The 22984-nt window shown below is 43.2% G+C and overlaps 1 protein-coding gene across 1 annotated transcript; it reads left to right on the forward strand.

Annotated features, from left to right (window-relative positions):
- Positions 1–8995: 8995 nt before the first annotated feature.
- LOC125761681 (uncharacterized) lies at positions 8996–10716 on the forward strand. The gene is made up of 2 exons (XM_049423036.1): positions 8996–9263; positions 9889–10716. Exons 1-2 carry the CDS (start codon positions 9039–9041, stop codon positions 9988–9990), a joined length of 327 nt encoding a protein of 108 aa, XP_049278993.1. The 5' UTR covers positions 8996–9038; the 3' UTR covers positions 9991–10716.
- Positions 10717–22984: the final 12268 nt, after the last annotated feature.

The following is a 22984-nucleotide window of genomic DNA, read 5'->3' on the forward strand; positions in this document are numbered from 1 at the left end:
GCGAGCAGAGCACCGAACGAGCACACAAGCTTGCAGCCACAAGAAGTGGCCTTCGATGGTTGGTTCGGTCATCCGGTTGGACATTGGGTTTCGATGAGTCCCCGGAGAAAAAGGAAGCCGGTCCACATTCCGGTACCTTCTTGTTCAAACCTACTCGAAGACACGCCGTGCTCGATGTTTCTCCATTGTCGATAGGGTGGCCCACCACCACTAAACGGAGCTGGTTGGGTTTCATAAATTCGAAAATGCAATTTTCATATACATTGTGCAACGGAAAAAAGTGGGTTAGCTTCTGTGGTTCACGGATGGATGGGCTTGATGTTCGGATTCATGTTATTTTAAAAGCTATCTGCTGTTAGTTCGTTTAGCTTAGTATGGATATGCAATCCATTTAAGCAATGGATAGGGCTGTATTAAGATAAATTGGATGAAGGGTTTGGAAGCTTTCTACATTAAAAATTTAAACCCATTTGGTGGATTTCTTCTACATTCTGTATAAATGATGTTATCAACTTTACTACTATATCTCCATGCATTGTATCATTTTGTGAATCATCCATAGATGATGTAATGGATTGTTAAAGTATGGCCCACTTGAACGGTGTTTAACGAAAAACGGGTCAAAAGTATAACAAAAAAAAAACCTTCCATCTGTTGGGAATATATTTTAACCATTTTTTTCTGTGCGAAACTTCAATATCTATACATATGTCTGAAAAGACAGTTTTAATGTATTCCAATGTAACGGCCATTGTGGTTTTAGCAGTTACTCTCAGTGGAATTGAAAATGATACATCTACAGAAAAAAAAATCTATCAATGAGAAACACGTGCGTAAATGTTTGAGTGTATGACACAAATGTAAAAAAAAACTATTTTCCAGAATGTTTCACATGGCTGTGGGAAATTTTTTAATTTTTTTTGGAATTAAGTGGTAAACTAATTAATTAACTAATTGCTATATTTTTATTATGATATCAGATTGAAGCAGTGAGTTGAATATAAATGAGCTCTAAATGCTATGCATAATATATGCTCAAAATTGGATTAGGATAAAATTAGGCCAAGCTGTAGATATTTAAATTTTCTATTTATTTTATTATTACGGCTTTAACCGTATTATTAAGCTGTACTATACGTTATGTACTTTAATGAGGTTTTTTAAATATCAAAATGGTTAGGTCGGTTTAATACATGTCAAAAATTATAAATAAATAAATATTAACTGAAAAGAAATAAATAATAACTTAACTTACAAATAGGTAAGTAATGCTGGGGTCGTGGGGTAGTTGAGTCGACCATGTGGTAAAAAAACAATATTTAGTCATCTCCAGTTGGGCTGTACACTAGTGTTGAATATTCCAGTCAGTGTAACTTCTCCGATTTTGAAAAGATTTTTTGATTTACGATGTTCTGGCGCAAAGGTGATAACCTCCAAAACTCAATCAGGATCAAATATACCAATTTTCAACATGTATGCATTTCCTTTATTTTACATTATTTTGTGTCATACGACTCTCGAAAAATAAATAAATTAAAAAAAAAACACCCTGAAATAGGTTATGTATGAGCCCTTTAGTGTAATGTACGTAGACCCAAGCAAGATGATTGAAAACCTTGAATCCAACGAACTTTGAGAGAGATCTCTCCTATAGCATGGGGATATTCGCTTAAAAGTTACGAGATCCAAGTCTAGACATTATGCGAATGAGCGCACCAAAGATATCAGAGAATCAAGGCTTCAAGGAAACATTAAAGAGTCTTCGTTTACAAAAAAAAAAAACCTACTTGCTTATCTGTGTCACAAATGCTTAGCATATACCATGCAGTGAAACTGTGGAGCACATAAGTGTTCGTGATGTAAGGTGTGCCGAACAAAAAATGGCCCTCGGGAGACATTCCTTTTCCAGGATTGATCTGTTCGCATTATAACTGCCAAGACTACCGTAAAATGATTTCAACATCCGAATATCCAGAATGATATTTAAAAAATTCAACACAAAGCTGTTGAATAAATAATAAATGAATCTGAGCTTTTGATAATTTATAAAACATTGACGTAAAGAACATTACTTCCTTTCGTGTTAAAATATTTTTAGAAAAGTTTACTATAATTTTGGTAAAATAAAGACAGTTTGCTTTAAGTGTAAAAAATATCATCATATCAGATGATCAGATGATCAATGATCGGTGATTATACTCATCACATACTCAATGAAGAAATGGATCCGTTTAATAATACACATTAATGGCACTTTTTATATTCCTAAATCTAACTAGATGCGAGACGCTTGCGAACAGCCGACCGGAGCAGACGTGTTTACACTTTGCTCTCGCCTTGGTATTGGAGTTCTACAAAGCTTTTTCTACCTTTGGCGTGCCTCTGGTAGAAATTAGTGGAGTGCTCACAGCAGGTGTTACATCAGCGACTTGGAAGTGGAATATTGTGCTTGTGTGTGTGTGATCGTGCTAACAACAGTGAAGTGGTGTCGCGTTCCGAATTACTCTGTGATTGGATGTGGCTGTGCTTTATGTGTTGTGTTTTGTGATCCCTACGAGCGCGAATTCTTTTTTAATAAAGTGTTCTCTGTGACACGAGTGTTAGCTTGTGATTCCAGTGAAAATCTGCCCCTTTTGTTTATTAATTTATTCATTGATCCAATTAAGTTGCCTTCTGCGACAAATTGCCAACGGGTTCTTGTAAATTATATCCAGTTCTCTCTTCTCTTCTTTCTCACTAATTTCCAACGGCATTCTAATCGCCTTCTGCGTTAAGTGGATCATTTTAAATTTGGATCAAATTAAGTTGCCTTCTGCGACAATTTTACCGACTAGTGAAATTGAGAACATTCGTGAAAGTGTCTGGTGCGCGAAGAACCTTCAGTGGCGCGTGCGTGTGCGACTAAGTGCAAACAAGTGCAAGTGGGAGGCGTCCGCGTCTGTTGATTGCCGTATTTTTTTGAGTTATTGTCTTCCACGATAATTCACGGATATTCTACAGGCGGCGTTGACGCCCCAAGTTGGTGAAGCCCTCTGCCAAACCAGTCCCGCTTTAGTGAGTGCCAGTGTATTGATTCAACGGATAATTAAGATCAATTGGGAGGTGACCGCGTCTGTGGGTAATCGTTTTGATTTGTTGTCTTCTACAATAAATACGCGGATTTCCGACGGACGGCGTCGACGCCACAAATTGGTGCGGCCCTCTGCCAAAACCAGTCCCAACTTAATTGTCCTAGTGCTTGTGCGTGCGTGTGGGTGTGCTCCAGAGATTGATCCTCAAGCGACGAAGCATCCCACAAGTGCCAGCGCAGATTCAAACCGGCATGTCCTAGACATTTAAGATAGCAGAAATTTTAATTCATAAATTATTCCCAACACTCAATAACATTAACCATAAATCCGTTAAAACCTTGCCTACCCAAGTACAAATCCCCTGTCCCCATTTTAAAAATCGCTAGGAAAACCCACAAGAATTTCAAAAGTCCAGAGCAAAAACCCATTCACAAACACACAACATTTAGCCCTAACCCATATTAAAATAGCATACACGGACCAAACCCACACTTCCCTACGCTCAAAATATTTTTCTCCTTTGCACCTGCCACACCCTCCTAAAATAATATTTAACAAAACATACTAAACCCCTTTCCCACGCGCAAGGTAGTTTCTCCCCCCTCGCCAAACTACGTACGCACTTGCTACCTTGTACCCGTAACGGGGGAAATCCCACCAGCCAGCATCCTCTGCTTATTCACCATTCACTATTGCACCTGCCACACCCTCTAAAATAATAATCAACTGTACGCACTAAACCCCCTTTCCATGCGCAAGGTAGTTTTCTTCCCGCTCGGTAGTTTATTCCCACGTACACACTTGCTACCTCCTACCCGTAACGGAAAAAACCCCATCAACTAGCATCCCTTGCTTATTCTCCCATCCGTAGCTCCCATCCGTCACTTCTCTCTCTTACACCCAAATAACCAACTCACCACTCACCCAACAATTAGTTCACTTACTAATTCATTCATTTAAATCTCAAACTAGGAGTTCCGTTCCGACACAATATCTCCTAAATTAAGCCTTAACTTATTAATTCTTTTACCATCACATCAACATAAAAACTAATCCCTGAATAATTTTCTCCCTGGAAATAATCAATCTTCACTCAAAGTATTCTAATAAATAAATAACAATATATTAGGTTTCCGTAGACAAATCCAAATCCCCTTCAAAATACCCTACTGTACACTCTAGAATTAAAATTTCCGAATATTAAACCAGTTTCGATTTACGACCTGAACCTACCAAATCCGAAAATACTACTATTTATATATATTTTCTTCTGCATATCCACAACATTTTTTCTCTCTCACGTTTAGCACAAATTAAATAATACTATTAATTTATAATCTCCCCCCCCCCCCCCCCACATTATAAACAAGACTACACTCTCCTTCTTTTACTACAATTGCAGCTCTAATTCTCCTATTTTCTTACAGTCAAAATTCTCACACCCATCCCATATATCCGTTAAACCCACAAGGCAATACTACACTCTCCTCCTCTCTTATACTTTCAGCCAAAATCCTCATCCCCTCATAACTAATTTACCAAATCCCCTTCCACTTGTTAACAATACTACACTTTTCCTCTTCTCTATCTCTTATCAGTGCTAATTCTTTTCTTATTCATAAAAAATCCTTAAATTCCTCCCCTCTATCAAACAATACTACACTCTCCCCCTCTTCTTATATTTCCAGAAAATTGCTTAACCTACCCCCCCCCCCCCGTTATTAACAATACTACACTCTCCTTCTTCTCTTTTATTTCAGGAAAAACCTCTTAATTCAACCCTCCTCCCCCAAAAAAAAAAAAAGCAACACTACACTTTCCCTCTGTTCTTATAATTTCAGATAGAACCCCTCCTACCCAATTAAACAATACTACACTCTCCTTCCTCTCTTCTCTTCCAGGGAAAAACCTTTCACTTTTATCCATATCCTCCAAAAAAGGCAATACTACACTTTCCCTCTGCTCTTATATTTCCAGGTAAAAAAACTTCATCTGCTTCCACTATGGCCCCAATGACGCGCAGTACCTCCAGGTCGCAACTGACCGCATCGCCCAAGCGACTCTCGGGACCGGCCCGGGTGACCTCCAGAGGACGGGCCTCCCTAAGCACGGCGACCCCGTTGATGTCAACCAGACAAGAGGCCCTACTCACTCGCCGGATGACACTAGGCTCCTCGCCGGCCGTGCCAACCCTTCCATCAGCGGAAGCTTCCGCACCTTTGAAAAGCACTTCGAAGGTTGGACTGGGCCTGGCAAAGCGGTCGACGTTGCAGCCGGTCATCGAGGGGAGTGCTGGACCACTGGTTACATCTACGGCTGGGCGCAGCTTGGAGGACTTCCTGGAACGGTACCCCGTTGGCAACAGTCCCGCGAATGATTTAGAGCGGGCAATGGCGATACTGACTGGCTTAATCCGTGACATACGGGACGGACAGAAGACAAAAGGACTCCCCACTATGCCAAAAGACTGGGCACTCAAATTCAGGACTACCTTGAATTTGATTGCCGATACAGACGACAAAAAAAAGACGGGAAATCAAGACAAAACAACAATGACGGACGTTCCCGAATCACCGCCACGTGCAGTGGACGAACTACCGGAACTCATTGTGACACCGGTTGAGCGGCAGTCCACGGGTAATGTAGGTGAAGTGGCCAGGTCTTCACTCGTGGAGGCCCAGCCTGCACCCCAGTCTCCCAGAAAACAGCTGTCTCCCGGTCCGACCAAAGAGGAGGTGGAAGAGCTGATGCACACGACGGAATTGATCTTGGAGGCCAACAACAAGCTTCTGCTTAAGTTGAACGCTGTAAAACAGTGGACACAGGAACAAACACAAGCACAAACACAGATAAACCAAACATCAGACAACCCAAACAGCAAAGACACCACACAAACAGACAAACCAACAAACACACAGGACACCCAAACAAACAACCCCTCGACCCACACAAACAAAATGACAAAAACACCAAAAGACACAAACACCAAAACACAAACAAACAAAAAGACCGAAACCACACAAAACTCTGAAACAGACATCCCCACGACCACGGACACACCCTTGACCCTCTCAAACGATGAGACAAGCAACATAACAGATAAACACACAGACACACAGACAGCCAAAAAGACAAAGAAACGCAAACGCAGACAAAACAAGAGCAAGACTACGGGCAACAGACAGGACCAGGACAAGTCTCAAGAACCGGCACCCGAATGGACAAAAGTTCTGAGCAAACAGGCCAAGCGACGGGCACGGAGGAAGCAGCGGAAGCAGGAAACAGTGGCGCTTGACGCGAACCAGCATCAGCAGCGGCAGCAACCGGAGCATCAGCAACAACCAAAACAACCGAAGCAGCGCGCGCATCGCGTCCCAGATGCGTTGGAGTTGGAAACAACGAACAACACAACACAGGACGAGATGATGCGCATCCTCAAGGAAAAGCTGGGGGATGATCGGCAGAAAGTGGAGCGTGTAAGGATGAATTTCCAGGGGAATATTCTTCTGGAACTGTCCTGCAAGAGCCACGACGAGACGCTTGAGATGTGGCGGAAAGTGTCCGAAGCACTGGAGGGCAAAGCGAAAGCCCGACCACGGACCCCCACAACTCGCCTCACCTGCACGAACATTCCACCAAGCTGCACCAACGAGGAAATTGCAACGGACCTAAGCACAGCCCTGGGAGTTACGATCTACGCGGACCAGATCAGTACCGTTAAATCCAATTACGGAACGCTGGTCGCATTTTTCGGATGCCCAGAGGTGGCAGTAACGGACGACGTGCTACTAAAACAGCATGTTGTCGGATTCAGCCAGTGCTGCCGGTTCAAGAAGGTTGAGGTGAAGCGCCAATGCTATCGGTGCTACGAGTTTGGCCACATTGCCACTCACTGCCGTGGGAAGGATCGGTCAAGCAAGTGTCATCGATGTGCGGAGACTAAGCACTCAGGACCGTGCACCAAGGAACGGAAATGCCTCGTCTGCAAGGGCCCGGAAGCAATCGGGCACTCGTTCGGACAGCGCAACTGCCGCCAAGTAGGAGAAGGGGTAAAAAACCGGCCTCGTCATGATTAATGTCCTTCAACAGAACCTTAATCACAGCCAGCTGGCCCAGGACATGCTGATGCAGACTGCTCGGAACGAAGGCTGCGACATAGTGTTGATCGCCGATCCATATCGGATTCCGGAGAACAACGGTAACTGGGTCGCGGATCCGACGGGCAGAGTTGCAGCAGTATCGACAGGAAGATACCCTATCCAACGCATAATCGAGAATCGGCGGGATTACTTCGTCGTGGTCGAAATGCGTGGTATCGTTTTCTGCTCCGTGTATCTACCTCCTGTGGGGTCCGATTTGTCAGTGGAGGATTATCGACGCAAATGGACCGAAATTGCGTCGGTGATTCCGCGGAATCGGGACACCGTGATCGGCGGGGACGTCAACGCCTGGTCAGGAGCGTGGGGGATGGAACGCAGACACAACGATGGAGAACGAGTTCATAGGGGAGCAGTGGTGATGGATGCTATGGCATCACTTGAGCTAGTCTTGTTGAACCGGGGCAACCGGCCAACCTGGAGCAACAACAGTGGCCGTAGTTCCATTATCGACGTTTCCTTCTGCAGCTCGTCTCTTCTGGGGGAAAATAACTGGCGAGTCTGCGACGAAAATCCAAGTGACCACAATACCATCAAGTTTGCGGTCGGGAGGACGACGACGCAGCGTAACCTGGGACGCAGTGCACAGCAGGCTTCGGAGAGCAGATGGGCAACCCGGTATTTCAACAAGGACTTGTTCGTTGAAATATTGGGGTCACTGGACATCTACAACCGCACCCTCTTGGCGGACGAGTTGACAGAGGCAATGTCAACCGCCTGCGACGCGACGATGCCGAGATTGCCAGCAGCACGGGGAGGACGACGATCGGTGTACTGGTGGAATAACGAGATTTCCCAGTTACGTCGCACTTACATCGGGATGCGGAGAAGACTCAGGCGAGCCCGAACGGAAGAGCAGCGACAGGATCGCCGTCCGGCGTACACAGCAGCGAGAGCAGCACTGGAGCAAGCGGTCAAGCGGAGCAAGAAGGAGCAGGGCGATCAACTTCCGGAACAGCTGGGGCCCCACGGATTCGGGCCAGGCTACAAAATCCGGAGGCAGATGTGGCAAGGAGCCCGAGTACCGATGGAACGGGATCCAGCCAAGCTGCAGCACATCGTCGGCGAACTTTTTCCGGTGCAACCGCCCATGGAATGGCCCACGGCAACAGGATTGACGGACGAGGACACGGCACGGGATGCCGTTACCGAGGACGAGCTGGTGAGCATTGCAAAATCGCTCAATCCCCAGCGTGCCCCAGGAGACGACAACATTCCGAACGTGGCCTTGATTGCGGCGATGACGGCGTTTCCACGCGTCTTCATGAGAACGTTCCAGCATTACATCGATTCCGGCCACTTCCCCGTCGAATGGAAGAGGCAACGGCTAGTGCTGTTCTCGAAGGCCGGGAAACCACCCGGAGAATCACCGTCGTACCGGCCAATCTGCCTGCTGAGTGTTCTGGGAAAAGTATTGGAGCGACTCATACAGCGCAGACTTACGGAGCATCTGGATGCAACGGGCGGTCTCGCTGATGCCCAATACGGATTCAGGAAAGGACGCTCAACCATGGATGCCATCAACAGGGTGATTGCCAACGGAAGGGTTGCGCTCGACAAGAAGCGCAGGGGCGATCGACTGTGTGCGATGGTGACAATCGACGTGAAGAACGCCTTCAACACGGCCAACTGGACAGCGATCGGAGCAGCTCTGCAGCGAAGGAACACGCCACCGTACCTCCAGGCGTTGCTGCGGAACTACTTCACGAATCGCACGCTCCACTACGAAACGGATGAAGGAATGGTCTCGTTACCAGTATCGGCAGGTGTCCCGCAGGGTTCGGTTCTAGGACCAACACTGTGGAATGTTATGTACGATGACCTTCTTCGTTTGGAGCTGTTCGGAAAGCGTGCGGACATTATAGGGTTTGCTGATGATGTGGCGTTCACCCTTATAGGGAGGGACCCGCAGGAAATCAGCAACCTTGCTACGAGGAATCTGGAGATGATCGAGCGTTGGATGGATGGAGTGGGATTGAAGCTGGCCCATCAAAAGACCGGCTACATGATCTTCTGCACTCATCACAACCCGCAGGTAGGTCAACTACGTGCGGGGGGACACACGATCGTATCCACGGAATCGCTCAAGTACCTGGGGGTCGAGCTCTGCCGCAAACAGCACCACGGTCGGCATTTGGAGAAGGTTTGCAGCAAGGCATCACGTATCACGAATGTCTTGACCGCTCTGATGCCGAATAAGTGTGGCCCAAAAAGCAGCAGAAGGAGACCCTTGGTTAACGTTGGGAATAGCATTGTCCGTTACGCGGCACCATCGTGGGGACGGACGCTTCTTCAGAAGGACGTTCACCGGACCACGGTTCAGAGGACGCACCGCACAGGAGTTCTTCGAGTGGCCAGTGCCTTCCAAACGGTCTCCTACGATGCCGCTTGCGTGGTCGCAAGCACTATCCCGTTAGTCCTTCTCCTAGAGGAGGACATCCGCTGCCACGACGAAAAGGTAGCGAGGGGAAGTCCAGGACCAGACATACGAAAGCGGCAAAGGGAAGAGACCATGGGACGCTGGCAACAACAATGGACAGCCGGAGCGGGGCAGCCGAGATCGCCGGGGATGAAGACGAGGAGAATTATCCCGGACATTATGTCCTGGGTAAATCGCAAGCACGGAGAAATTGATTTTTATCTCTCTCAACTCTTTACAGGGCATGGGTTTCTCCGGAGCTACTTCGTCGAAAAAGGCATCCTCGACGGCTCGCCAAACTGCCCGGTGTGTGAACACCAAGTGGAAGATGTCGACCACGTAATGTTCCACTGTCCACGGTTTGCTCGAACCCAACACGAGATGCAGCAGCAGAGCCACACCCGCTTGACGATAGAAAATCTTGCAGCGGAAATGTGTGCCAACAGCAACACATGGGAAGCAGTCCGGACCGCCGCAAGGACCATCTTCAGAAACCTCCAAGTGAGATGGAATGAGGAAAGTCCACCTACGGCCAGACGGAGACGACAACAACGCCGGCGGAACACGGAACAAACGGGACAGCAACAGCTACCGCCGTAACCGCACCAAAGGATGACGACAACGGAAGCAGCAGCAGCAGCAACGAGTAACCAGAGCAGCAGCAGGAGCTAGACCCCACCGGAAGTAGCGGCTACGGACGGGCGGAATTAAGCAGCAGCAGCGGAAGGAAGGCACGAAGCAGCAGCAGCAGCTGAGACAACTAGGACGGATGACGCAGTAGCAGCATTGGAAAGCAGCAGCGCGTCAACAGGATGGGTGCATCGCACAAACGTTCCTGCATGGAGTACTACGCACATCAAGCGCATCGGCAGGGTTCGGATCAGGTCGAGGAGTGGTTTAGTTAGGGTCCCATCGGCTGCCGGGTCCGCTTCTCGGGCCCAGCGTCACGATGAATCCCACATAACCCATCTCGGAGGGATTGGTTTGTAGCCGCAAGCCGCCCTTCGAGGTGGGTACCTTTTGAAGGTTCCCTCCCCGTTAACAAAAAAAAAAAAAAAAAAAAAAAAAAAAAAATCTAACTAGATGCTAAAAGGGATTTTATATTTACTCAAATATGAAAGAATTTCTTCAGATTTACTAAATTTAATTAAACAATTTTACTGTGTTTAACTTGCTTGGTTAACTTTTTCTTTTGGCTTACTCAGCAGATCGATTTCCTAATCATTGATATACGTTCACTATCGTGCAAGATCCCATCCCTACCGTGACAGCAACAAATCCCAACGTGTCGCAGTACAATTTTCACCCCAAAAACGGCGCATCGAAAAGTTATGGTCGCGTACGCACACTGTAGCACTGAAGCGTCATGTATTGGCTGCACATCGTCACTGTTCCAGGTTTGCGAGCTTGTGCGAATTAAACTTTTCCCGTTTCGATCCGACCCGAGCATTAATTATGTATACGTGGCTTTGCATACGTACGTAAGATTATCCACGGAGCGAACCGAGCCCATCCTTTCCAAAAGGGGTGACATTCTTCGTCACCGATGCCCGAGGGGTTTTTGACTTTCTCGCTGCAACATTGCAGGCACCTCTGGAGCAACGATGCAGTCTTAGAATCGAGGGTGTGTGTGTGTACCCATGGGAGGTGGCACATTCAAGGACAGTGTGCATATCGTCAATGTGCATACATGGTAAACATTTGCACAGTGCTGCACCAATGTGGCAGAAGTACCAGCAGCAGCAGCAGCACCAGCAGCACCAATGCATAGCAAAGCAATGCAGTTACCAATTTTAATTTCTTCCGTTGGTGCATTGAGATGGAAATTTGCCGCTGTAGCCGTAACCGTAACGATTTCCGTGTAGGTACGGGAAAGTTGGTACCTCGGAAGCGGATTCTGTCATCCTGTGGTGTAAAGCAAAAGGTGTGCAACAGAAACGCTTGTTTGTTTGGTTATGGAATGGTAGGAGCTTTCATCGTGCTCACCATTTTTCATTAGCGCAATAAAAGCATTCGTGAAAATGTTTGATGGTTAGTGAGCTTGCTGAAATGTTTCTGCAAGGTGTAACAATTTTATTTGTTAATTTCAGCAGACATTCGTTTTCCGGAAGCATAGTTTAAATAGATTAAATTTGTTGCTCTTCTTTTAATATTTCGTTTTGTCTTCATAATTATGGCTCACCCCCCATGAGGTTAATTATGTCTTTTATTGTGCTTTCTTGTCTGATTCCAATTTGAGCCAAACACAAAACTAAAGTTTAAATTCATCCCACATTAATGTGTAACTTGAAGAGTTAATAATGATGATTTCTCGTTGCTCAATTACTTTTCCAATGTAACCGAAAGCCCAATGTCATGCCGGTGCAATCATCATTCTTACTTTTTCTTAAAGAACTTCTCAAAAAGTATTTCTTTCCATTTTCTTTAGATCTTTTACAGCAGAATAAAATTGCTGTGTGACCAATTCTGTTTGCACAGTTCGGTGTCCCGTGGGACTCTTTAAAGCAGTCAGTAGCATTCGAGCTGACCTTCAAAGAAAAATGGCAGAGTGCAGCGAGTAGTTTTGCGTTTGTTCTGTTCTCCCAAACAGCTCGGAAGGAGCATAAACCCCGGAAGGGGTACAGGGCTGGGTGGAAATGGTTGGTAAAAGAAAACGCAAACGCAAAGCAATGTCGATGGAAGAATTATTATCCAGCGTACTCAGCGAAAGAACCCTCATTGCCACCGTTAATGGCACTTTATGGTTTTAGACCCATAACTAACCATAAAACCGACCGCTACCCTTCGACATCCCGTTCCCCACACTAAGTGCATGAGTATGTAAACGTGTGTGTGAGTGTATTTACACAAAACCTTACACAAAATGATGGAACCTGATAGGGCCAGGCACGGAAACCATCAACCAATGCTCCGATGTAATGGTTCCGGTTTTATAGCCCGTATGATTATAACTCGATTAAGATGGCATTATGGTAGGTACCGATGCTCTAGTTTTTAGTGTCCTTTTAAGTGTATGTGTGGTTTTTTTTTTGTTACTCACTTCCTTTCCCAAACCACACTTCTACAGTCACCATTGCAATGCAACGTTTGTCCCAGCTTGGGTGCTCACGGGTCAGTAGCGGAAATCGGACGATCGTTTGCAATTTGATTACGAAACGGATTGCGAGCTTAATCCATTTTCAAGCACAGCATTTATGGATAATTTAATGAGCATTTCTCGGGTTGGTACAGAAGGTAAGCTCTGGTCGTATTTAATGGGAATCGTTTTGAAGAAAAACCCGGTGTTCAGCAAAGTTCCAGCGTGTGTAATCAGCTGCAAGTGTAGCTTCAGTAGAATGGAGAAGGAAAAGCGAGAAAGTAGTTTTGTAAACAGTTGGGGAAAAACAACCGAAGCATCGCTGGCCGGACACAAACATCTGGGTCGGGTGAAGCTTTTGCATCAAAACAAGTGCAGTAAATTGTTGTTTTCCATCTTGGCAGGATTAAATGGAGCAACAATAACACCCACTGGCTGAGGAACCGTTTCCCCAGGAACGTTTCGTTTTGCAAAACTGTGTGCCGTTTTGTGGTGTGGCAATTTCCGGCTTGTGTGCCTTCTTCCTCAAAACATGGCTGGTGGTGGTGGCGGTGGTGGATTCTCTAAAAGGTGAAATAAATTCATTTCACGATAAGCCACGGAATCAAGCGGTTTCGATTACAAATCCTAAGCACATCCCGCACGCTTTGAGGTTTTGCGTTTTGGCCCCATTCTACCAGTATTGCATCTCTTGCGAAGCGGCTTTGCCCGCTACAAATTGAAAAGTAATTTTACCGAAAGAAATTGTACCGTAATTCCCGCCTGATTGGATTACCGGTCATGTTGGCTGATTTTGCGACATCGTAAAGCTTGGCACGGCCGATGCACTGCTAGATGCTGGATGCAGTGTGCTTTACCGACCGACCGGCCTTCATCGTGTACGTGTGTTGCGATGCTTTTTACATACCTCGGACAAATAGTTCTTGCGTTACGAGCAAAGTGCGCCAAGACGATCGATGGTTTACAGTTCTGCACATGATAGTCGTTCAAGTGGTTGTAGGATTTTTTTCTTCTCTTTTGCCTACGACGGAGTAGTAGAAGGTGTTTAACTTTTTTTGAGAGATTTTATTTATAAGACAAAATTATTATTATTGAGTTTAAAAAATTAAATTATTTAGTATTGCGTATTTTAAGCTTTTAGGGTTTAAGGTTTAAAAAGAGCGTGGTGTTTGATAAGAAAAATACATTTTTTAGGATAAAGAAGGATAAATTCACAATGTCTAAAAGCTCAGGAACTCATGACACATGACATGACACAAAAATATCAGAAAATAACGAAGATACAACTTAGAACGAAATATCCTCTCAATGCAAAAGAGGTGAAAACAACAGCAACAAACTCCTTATACAGGAATGCTTTTTTCCAAATAGCGTTGTGCAAGATTGGTAAAAAGAATATTTCCAAAACCTTACATCATTTCACCAAAACTCAACATTTACATACAAAAAAATACTGATAAGTTTTTGATCAGAAAACCACTTTTAATACCACACCTTAATACGTCAGACATTTTGTTCATAAACAAATAAAATTAAAATATTTATATTATTTTCTGATGGTGTGCTGAACAACCTGCCTTTGAAAACACAGAGAAAAAAATATTTTGTAAACACTGGTACTGCCGGTGCTTTCATTTTGACTGGAAAGCTTAATTTTGATCTCGTTAATTTTTGAGGTGATACAAATCTAAATTAGTTAATGCATGTTTTCTAGACATTTATTCTATCATGCAAACCCAAAAAAAACATAACGCAATACAGCTAATATTTTAGCACTATTTTTATAATCAACTGCAAAGCACGCTTTCAATGCTTGTTATTTTTTAGTATTAATTATGGCCTTTTCATATGGGGAATAATTAGTATATTTCAGCGAATTTTCTTTGCTTTCAATTCCTAGTATCATCGTTTTTTGAGCATCTAAATGTATATCTCGCCTTAACTCATGAAGCATTAATTTGAGACACTTCATCTTCTCCTTCTACTTAGTTTTAATGAGAGTTTACCACAATGTTATGGTAATAATTCAACATTGAAAAAATAACATGTAAAATAGAAAATAAAACAAAGGTAATGTATCACGTTTCTGTTTTAAATTAAACTTTTCCATAACATTGTTCATGGCAAAACATTTTATAACACACCAATCCAGCTCCACTTCAGTTCATCCCGGAACAGCACTGTATCCGATTGCCACCGTGTATCGGTTGCAATATGTAGCATTAGTGGCGCTTATTCTTCGCTATGACAGTGTACTCTGCCTTGCCTTAGGGAGCTGCAGGAGTAACGCACCTTAAAGGAACGTTCTACCATCTACCAGGAATCGGTGCAACCAGACTCGCGTCGAAGGTGGAGGGAACGAGCCGAGCGACATAGCAGCAGTGCGACGGATGGTTTACCGAAAGCGATTGAAACATTTTGTATTCTAAGCCATGTTTCAGGCTTAGCTAAGTCGCTTCGGTTGGAAAGGTTTGAGTTTTGGTGACTGGAGGTTTTCTCGTCTACACTACACCGGTACCGCCCGGATGGTGTGTGAAGCACCACCGAAAGGAAACGATACGGTGGGATGCTATGTCAGCATAGAATACACGGTGCGAGTGTTCATGTTGCTGTAGGTTATTTTTGGCATGCTTTTACCGATGGTGAAACTGATGCAGTCACCAGGTTCATAGGTTTGAAGAGAAGGATGTGCATGGATAGTAGAAAAAATCGATATCTTCATAGCGGGACAGACACATCCATCTGCCAGTATCCGAGGTTGTGAGGTGAAACTAAACAACGAAAACTTCACAACACGACCAGGTACGGAGGGTTCAGTGAACGAATCGATAGGGAAGCGTAATTTTGTCCGATGCCCCTACCCAAAACCCGAACCTGTAGGAAAAGGTGAGCTGGCCTAATGCCGACCGCCCCATGTGTGTGAGTTTGTTGTTGTGCAAATGAATCTTTACTCGAGCGATAGAAAAGCGGGTGTTTGATGCTTTTGTGCAGATTCGTTCTTTGTGCAATTATATGTATCTAAAGCCTGACACAGTTCGCTTACTTTACCCTTGCCCTGCCCTGCCAGGTGGGTTCATTTATCCGGTGGTTTTGTCGTGTTTTGTGGTTGCAAAATTATTGGCCAGTTGTGCATGAAGCACTACCAAATGATTCCACGGGACGGTACGCTTCATTATCCGTAGGTAGGGAGCAACTTTTCCGAAAGGAAAGAAACATTGGAATGAAGTTCTTCTTTTGTTTTGATTCAACGGGACGACGGTGTAGTGTTTCTAGAGAGAGGTTTTTTTTTCTCTTTGCTTTTTCCGTTCTTATTTGTGAGGAAAGTAAGTTAGCATCGAGTTAGTAGTGGGTGTCACATAATCAAGGTTTTTCTTCCCTCTGGAGCTCGAGTGATTTGACTTGTGTCGAAGCAAGTTGTAGACAACGGAAAGTCAACTTCTCATCTCCCATCGTGATGTAACATGGTCTGATAAACGTCTCGCTGGGATGAAGTGGTCTTTTCAATTCAGTTGCTGTTAGTCGACAACACACCGAGTTAATTGTGGATCTTTTCATGCTCGGACTAAATAAGCTTTCAACCTCATCCATGCGAGTAGAACTGTGAATGTGTAACAGAGTTTGCAGTAATGAAGGATATTTGTATATTTATGGATGTTTCTTTTTATGCATTTAACACAAAAGAACTCGTGCTTTCCTTTGCTGTGTATGTAACGGATTTGGCATGGTGTTATTTAGCATTTCGCAAACAAGTGTTAACATGTTGTACAAGCAGAGTATGTGTTTAGCCATCTAAGTGAATGTTACTTAAGTGGTTTTTTTAAACGCATTCAGTGTACACATACATATATCCCCGGCCGTATGGAGCAAATCCATTTTCAGCTCGTAATGCCTTAATATCGTTGAGTGGCATCATTGCGAAAGTGAATCGAATGGCAATGAGCTCCGGTGGCTTCTCAGCAATGGTCTTTAACGAACCGTTCACGTCCATCCACACACGGGCTAGTAGTGGTGTTTTGAGTGTTTCGGAGTGAGAGAGGACCGAAAAAAATAGATGCAAATTGACGGATGTATCATTTTCTACCGATGGTCGTGTGTGATGGTATTATGTAATTTAATTCCGCAACCATATCGATAGCGTTCGATGAACGAATGATCGAAGATGAGATGAAAGAAAGTGGATATCACAGAGGCAGTGTTTACCGGAGTGCCGGAGAGTTAACAGCGACCGAGTCTTTGAATTGAATTGAAATTTAGGAACGACCGGTCTCCGGTTGAATACTAATGTAAAAGTGCCGCACGGCAAAGGGATGCCCATGGGCCCGCATGGGTTGATATCCGGGTGGTGCGTCTGTAAAGATATTATTGAATCATTTGAGAGTGGGGTAGTGAATCGTATTTGTCACCGAGATAACTTCATAAATTTAACTGAACTGCTGGAACTTATCTCTAAACATAGTGTGGAACGATTCAAACGTTAAACACAACGCAAAGGATAATTCGTGTTAATGTTTAAAGTGTTCCATACGAACATGGAAACAGTTTGAATGTATAGGATCGTACAAAGCATTCAGTCTGACACATTACAAAACCACTTATATCAGTGTGTGAGTGCTTTTCCTCACTGGACTAGAATTAAACATAAAAACTGTAAAAATTTTTACTCATTAATGGGTTTATTTATTTAATTTGTGTCTTGTTTTATTTTTGAATAGATTATTTGATTGAGTCATTGATTGATTGATTGATTTGTGTTATTTTTTTCAAGTATATTTTGTTTCATTTGTTTAATTATTAACTTATTTTTTAGTTCATTATTTACTATTATTTATTCTGTTGTTACAGCTTTAAGGTCTATTTTTTTGTTAGAAGCGTTACTTCTAATTCATTTTGAAATAGTTTTTAATTGTTTATTTTATCGTTACTTCTAAATTGTTAGATGAAATGTTATTTTTTACAATATTTGTATTTATTTAAGATTGTCCGCCTTGAGGGTTTAATAACGTAACTTATAAACTAATCTTGTAGACTAAAACCAGACCTAACCTTAGCTTATTATTAAGCGGAAGTAAGGAAAATGGGCCGGCCGATTCCACACGACAGGATCGGGTATCAAATCCCATCAGGATTGTCTCCCCGTAGCAAGGACTGACTATCCGGCTATGTTGTAAAACAAGTCTAGTAAGTCACAAATGGCCGATGTGACCTTAGATGTCGTTAAGCCAAGAAGGAGGAGTGTTTATGCAATTTTTCGTCTGTGGTAGACGGTTGAAGGCTTAATTAAGAGAAACACCCCTGATCGATTCTCATATTACTCAGGTAAGGCTATGATATGTTAACACTGTGCTCGGTGTTCGATTTCCATCAAATCTTTAGTCCGATTTTCATTAAAAGGTACAAAAAGAAGATTTTACAAATAAAAAATCATTGTCCATTCCATTCCATCCATTTCCAATCCAATCCAAGACAGAAGCAGTAATAATGAAATAAATAACTAAAATCGCTTTCAAGAACTCATAAATATAGCACAAAGCTTTGTTTCTAGTAATTTACGTTTTGCTTAAAGCAACAGTCGGCTACACGAGTCAAATAATGTACGATACAACATACTAAGTAGATTTAAGGTTGAACGTTTACTTGATTAAATTCTATTGTACTGAAGTTTAGTGCTCTGATTTCTTGTTACTGAATTAAATTCAAGAATTTAACGAACCTTCGAAGAGTAGATAGCTCTCAAGCAGATTTGATCACAAATATCTTAAGAATTATTAACAAGAAGACCTCATACGACTTTGTTCAGTTGAAAGTTGAGCAAATGATTAAGTAATGTTGCAAAGGTTTCGAATGACGTTATCACGAGCCAGCCTGAACGTCTTTCAAGAGAATATGCAAATTGTTCCGATTCTTTAAAGTTTTTACAAATATTCAGCACAGTTTGTCATCTCACATCCTTCGTCTTTATCGCTTCTCGCACTGTAATTTTATACCTCTTTAATTTTTTTTGCCATCCAAATTGTGTGTGAGGAGGATGCTCATCAGTTTTGGTAAAGCAAGCATAAACAATGTTGCTGTCTCTTGGTTCGTGACCGGTTGTTGATTTTCCTTTTAAATGCGGTAGTCTTACAGCTGTTCAGGCAGATCCTTGTGTTTGGCAAAAGTTTGCATAAAATCACAAAACGGGAAAGAAAAGCAAACCGTACGAAAACAATGGGTTTCGAAAGCAAAGGGTTTTTTTTTGTGTGACGTTGTACAAAGTATGTTACTATTCTTCCGGCTAGTAAAGCTGTTGAAAAGGTGAACTTTGGTAAGAACTTTGGCACCAGCTAGAGGAAGTGGGATAGGTATGTTCGCATAAAATTGTATAGTTATCACACTATCGGTGGCGAATGGTCCATTTGATGTTTGTGTTTCTTTTACATTCTCAATTTTGCATTGCCCGTATGCTCTCACTCTCGAAGAACGAGAGATCGAGCGATGGAGAAAAAAAAGTACCAAAAATTTATTGTCACACTGGATTGCTTGCGTTCCTGCTTGCAACTCTTATGTTTGCTGGCTGGTTTCGGTCGTGTTCCAGCAAAAAAGGACGATGCCACTAACGTTCATTTACATATGGCAAGTTATCAGTATTCCAGGGCTGCAGTGAAACAGTTTAGTATTGCGTTCGAATGGGAGACTGTAGCAGCTACACGAACGAAAGGAACCATACCAGAAACCGGGAACTACGACGAGTGATTGTAATAAATCTCTGAGAGCATCCTCGACGTTAGTATGGAGAACGTGTACGTGGAAGCCGTGGCAAAAAGATGGTTCGTTCACCGGGCTCGACACAGCGCTGGGGCTGGTACATTTCTTCCGGCGGTGAACTGGGCAGAACGGGAGTTTGGTGACTGCTGAAGGCCACACTTGAGCGAGGAAACGGTAAGGATCATCAACATTAAAAAGCATGAGCATCCGCACCGTACTTGTGACGCGTGTGGCCCTTTCGTCGCTTTCCACCGTACCGCCACTGTCGGTCGTCCGATGATGGTAAGGCACGTTCACTTATGCTTTTTAAGGACCATCACCAACATTCGCTGGCTCGTAATTTTTTTTCCCAACCATCGCCAGTTTCTCGTTTCTCTGCTACGTCTTGTTCGTGTTGAGCTAGCGGCAATGTGTGAGCGGTCGGAAAATGGTTTAAATATTTAATGATTATATTTAACTCTCGAGTCGCTGCGCTTAGGTCGCTGCTGGACTGAAACGGACCCGGTGCAAGCGGTGGTCAGTCGGAGCGGTACAGAATGATAGCAAACGGGTCGGAACATTCGGATACGGGAAAGCTGTGCTTCGGGCGTCGCTACGCCTTTTGCTGAGTGCAATGGAGTCTTTTGTTGGTAGTGCTTTACCACTCGCCCGCTAGCTAAACGGTGTCCTAGATAATCCCGTACCGTTAGCAAACCCGCACGTGGTGCGACAGTAGTCAATCAAGACGAAACATGACGTTCGTCCGCACTGTGAAGAGCGTACAGGGGGATAGCCATTTTTTTCTGACAATGCAATTTTCTTGAGCACGGAAAACATTCCGAAGGGCAATAACTTTGTGATGATTTGAGAACAAACAACTGTAGCCGGGAAGTGAATGACCGTGGTGTAAATGATCTCCACATTTGCTGAAGTGACGCGACTCATCATATAAGGTTTCCGAGACTATGTGAGAAAAATGGAACCATTTTGAATTCTTTCAAAGTTGAAGTGGAATATGGTGAGACAGATGTGGAATGGAATCCATCTTTCTACATTCTGAGCATTGAAATTCGATTACAAGATTTTGGAGCTGTAGTGGTGAAGTTGGCGGAATTTTTGATTTTTTTTGGAAATGGGAAGGATTCTACTGGACGTATTTCGTCTTGGACAGAATCCAGCGATCTAAAAGCAATCTCAAATTAAATATTCATCGTATTTTGCTCTACGTGTTCCGCTTCAGTTTGTCATATTTAATGTTAACAGATCTATAAGCGTTTTGTAGCATATCTGCTAAACATTGGAATATTTAATTTTCAACGTTCTCTCTTGTTGGCTTTAACGACATCGAAGGTCACGTCGACTATTTCTGGCTTGTTAGACATATTTTTACCGAATAGTTAGTCCTTGCTACGGGAGGACGGTCTGGATGGGATTTTATCACACACCACCGGACCGTCTCAATTTTCAACGTTAACAGTTATAATTACAACGTTTGAAAACACGCGTAATTGTAGGAAGCTTAGAATAATTATAAAGAACCAGAAACTAACAAGGAGAAAATAAAACAAAACAATGAAAACGAAAAAAGCACAAATTAAAACAAAACGATAAAATAACAGACCACGAATAAGAATGGAAAAGAACTCAAAATAACTTCAGAACAATAAAATCTAAAAGAAAATAAATGAGGTCAAAGCCAAGCGACAACAAAACATGTGTCAACCAAATAAATAACCAAATGAAATATCCAGAAAACCCTAACTAAGCATCCATAAATGTTTGACCGGACAAAGATCATAAAAATATGGAATACTACGGAAGGATTGAAACATTCATGCACAATAATTAAACATGAGTCTTTCAAATAGGAACAAGCAAGATAAATACCGATAGGACTCAAGCATTACCAAACGTTTATTTAAGCGCAGATTAGCTACATGACCAACGTGAAGGATCAGAAATATATAAATTGTAAGAAATAACGAATAAGTTATTGTTTTGTAAAACTTATGTAAATTTGCAACAGTTTGAATATAAAATAAATTGACATGACCAGTCTTCCGATCTCTGATATGTAATTAACGCGCCCAACACTCAGTTCTTCGAGAAATAAAATTCTGGTTCTAGCACATGAAAACTTTGAGAGCTAATTTTAAGAGCTTTCATATATTTAAAGGTGGATTTACTCGCATAACCCACCACTTAATGGATTAATAATGAAAGCGCTGTCTTTGCGTAGAAAAAAATTAAAATAATCTCTCTTGCCGCCTGTTTAAAGGTAGGCAGATAAAATCCAGCCAACATTTCGGTTGAAAATTCACAGAACATTAGGTAGTCATTATTCAAAAAAGCGTAAAAAACAAAAATACACAAGAGATTTTCAGCAATTAACTTCAAAACAAGAAACGTGGAGTAAGCACAAGTGGGGTGGTTAGGTTATAAAACAACTCCCACCTGTGTGTTGCCGATCAGACAACTTTCTGAGATCGATTTCATAGCATCCACCTTCACCACGGTCGCCTACAACGGCAGCAAACTTTTTCACCGCCTAAACCCTAATGCTGGAACCGTCCAACAAATCCCACGTGCTACTTAGTTAGAAGTTTAAAAATGGCTTAAACATATTCGCACATCATGCCATGGTGCTTTCGATCTCGAACACAATAAAGCAGCTAGCTATTAGATATCTCCCACGGGGGCATTTATTCACTAATGGTGTGGATCAGATAGCGGAACGTTTCATTTAAACAACCTGAAACGGAAGTTGAGCATTTCCTCGCACGTTCAATCTTTCCGGCAGCAAAAAGGGAACACTCGTCTGTGGAAAGTAGCTATAGCCGGTAGCGTTAAAAAGTGGCAGTAATTGAAACGAAATAAAATTACGTCGAAATTATTGATAAACAACAGTGCAGCGGTCCCTATTAAGGTGAGTTCACTGTTCGCTTCAGTCGGCGGAACGAGTTTTTCGGGAGTTGGAAAATGGTGTCTTCTTTTGCTATTTGCCAAAGCTTTTGCCTTTGTATACATAGTGAAGGAGTTCATTGATGGAGGACTTCCAACAACAAAAAATAGGGGAAGAAGATTCTGTATTTTCTTCGCTGCCCCCTTTCTCTCACGTGGGAAAAGATAATGTTTTTCTTATGGTACGCCTGCGAAACACGTTGGCTACAATCACACGTCCCCTTCCCGTGGGTTGTGGGTGGGTTAGATTACGTTTCGTGATTGTTTCCCGGATAATTATCCGGCTTGTTATTATTCTACTGGCATCAAAAGACGATGCGATCTTCACGGATACGAAGCACATTTGCTCGACGATAAGCCGCCATGTTTTGCTCGCGTATGTCTGTTTGTGTGTGTGTGTTTTGTTTTGTTTAGCATTGGATCTCCTTCTCAATACAAGGGGCAACCTTAGTTCGTTGCCTGTTTGTGTGTGTTTCTTTTTATTTTTTTATTGTATTCACCCAATCCCATCGTATGGAGGAATTGAAGCATTTCTTCACTAGAAAGTTGTGCCAAAAGTGTAGCGCTGTGGAACGGCACA

Source organism: Anopheles funestus, chromosome 2RL (genome assembly GCF_943734845.2).
Source record: "Anopheles funestus chromosome 2RL, idAnoFuneDA-416_04, whole genome shotgun sequence".
Taxonomy (NCBI): Eukaryota; Metazoa; Arthropoda; class Insecta; order Diptera; family Culicidae; genus Anopheles; species Anopheles funestus.

Coding starts and splice junctions, on each gene's coding strand:
- LOC125761681 (XM_049423036.1), top strand. CDS start 9,039: ATGTACGATGACCTTCTTCGTTTGGAGCTGTTCGGAAAGCGTGCGGAC. Junction 9,264..9,888: donor GCACTCATCACAACCCGCAG/GTAGGTCAACTA, acceptor AACTCTTTACAG/GGCATGGGTTTCTCCGGAGC.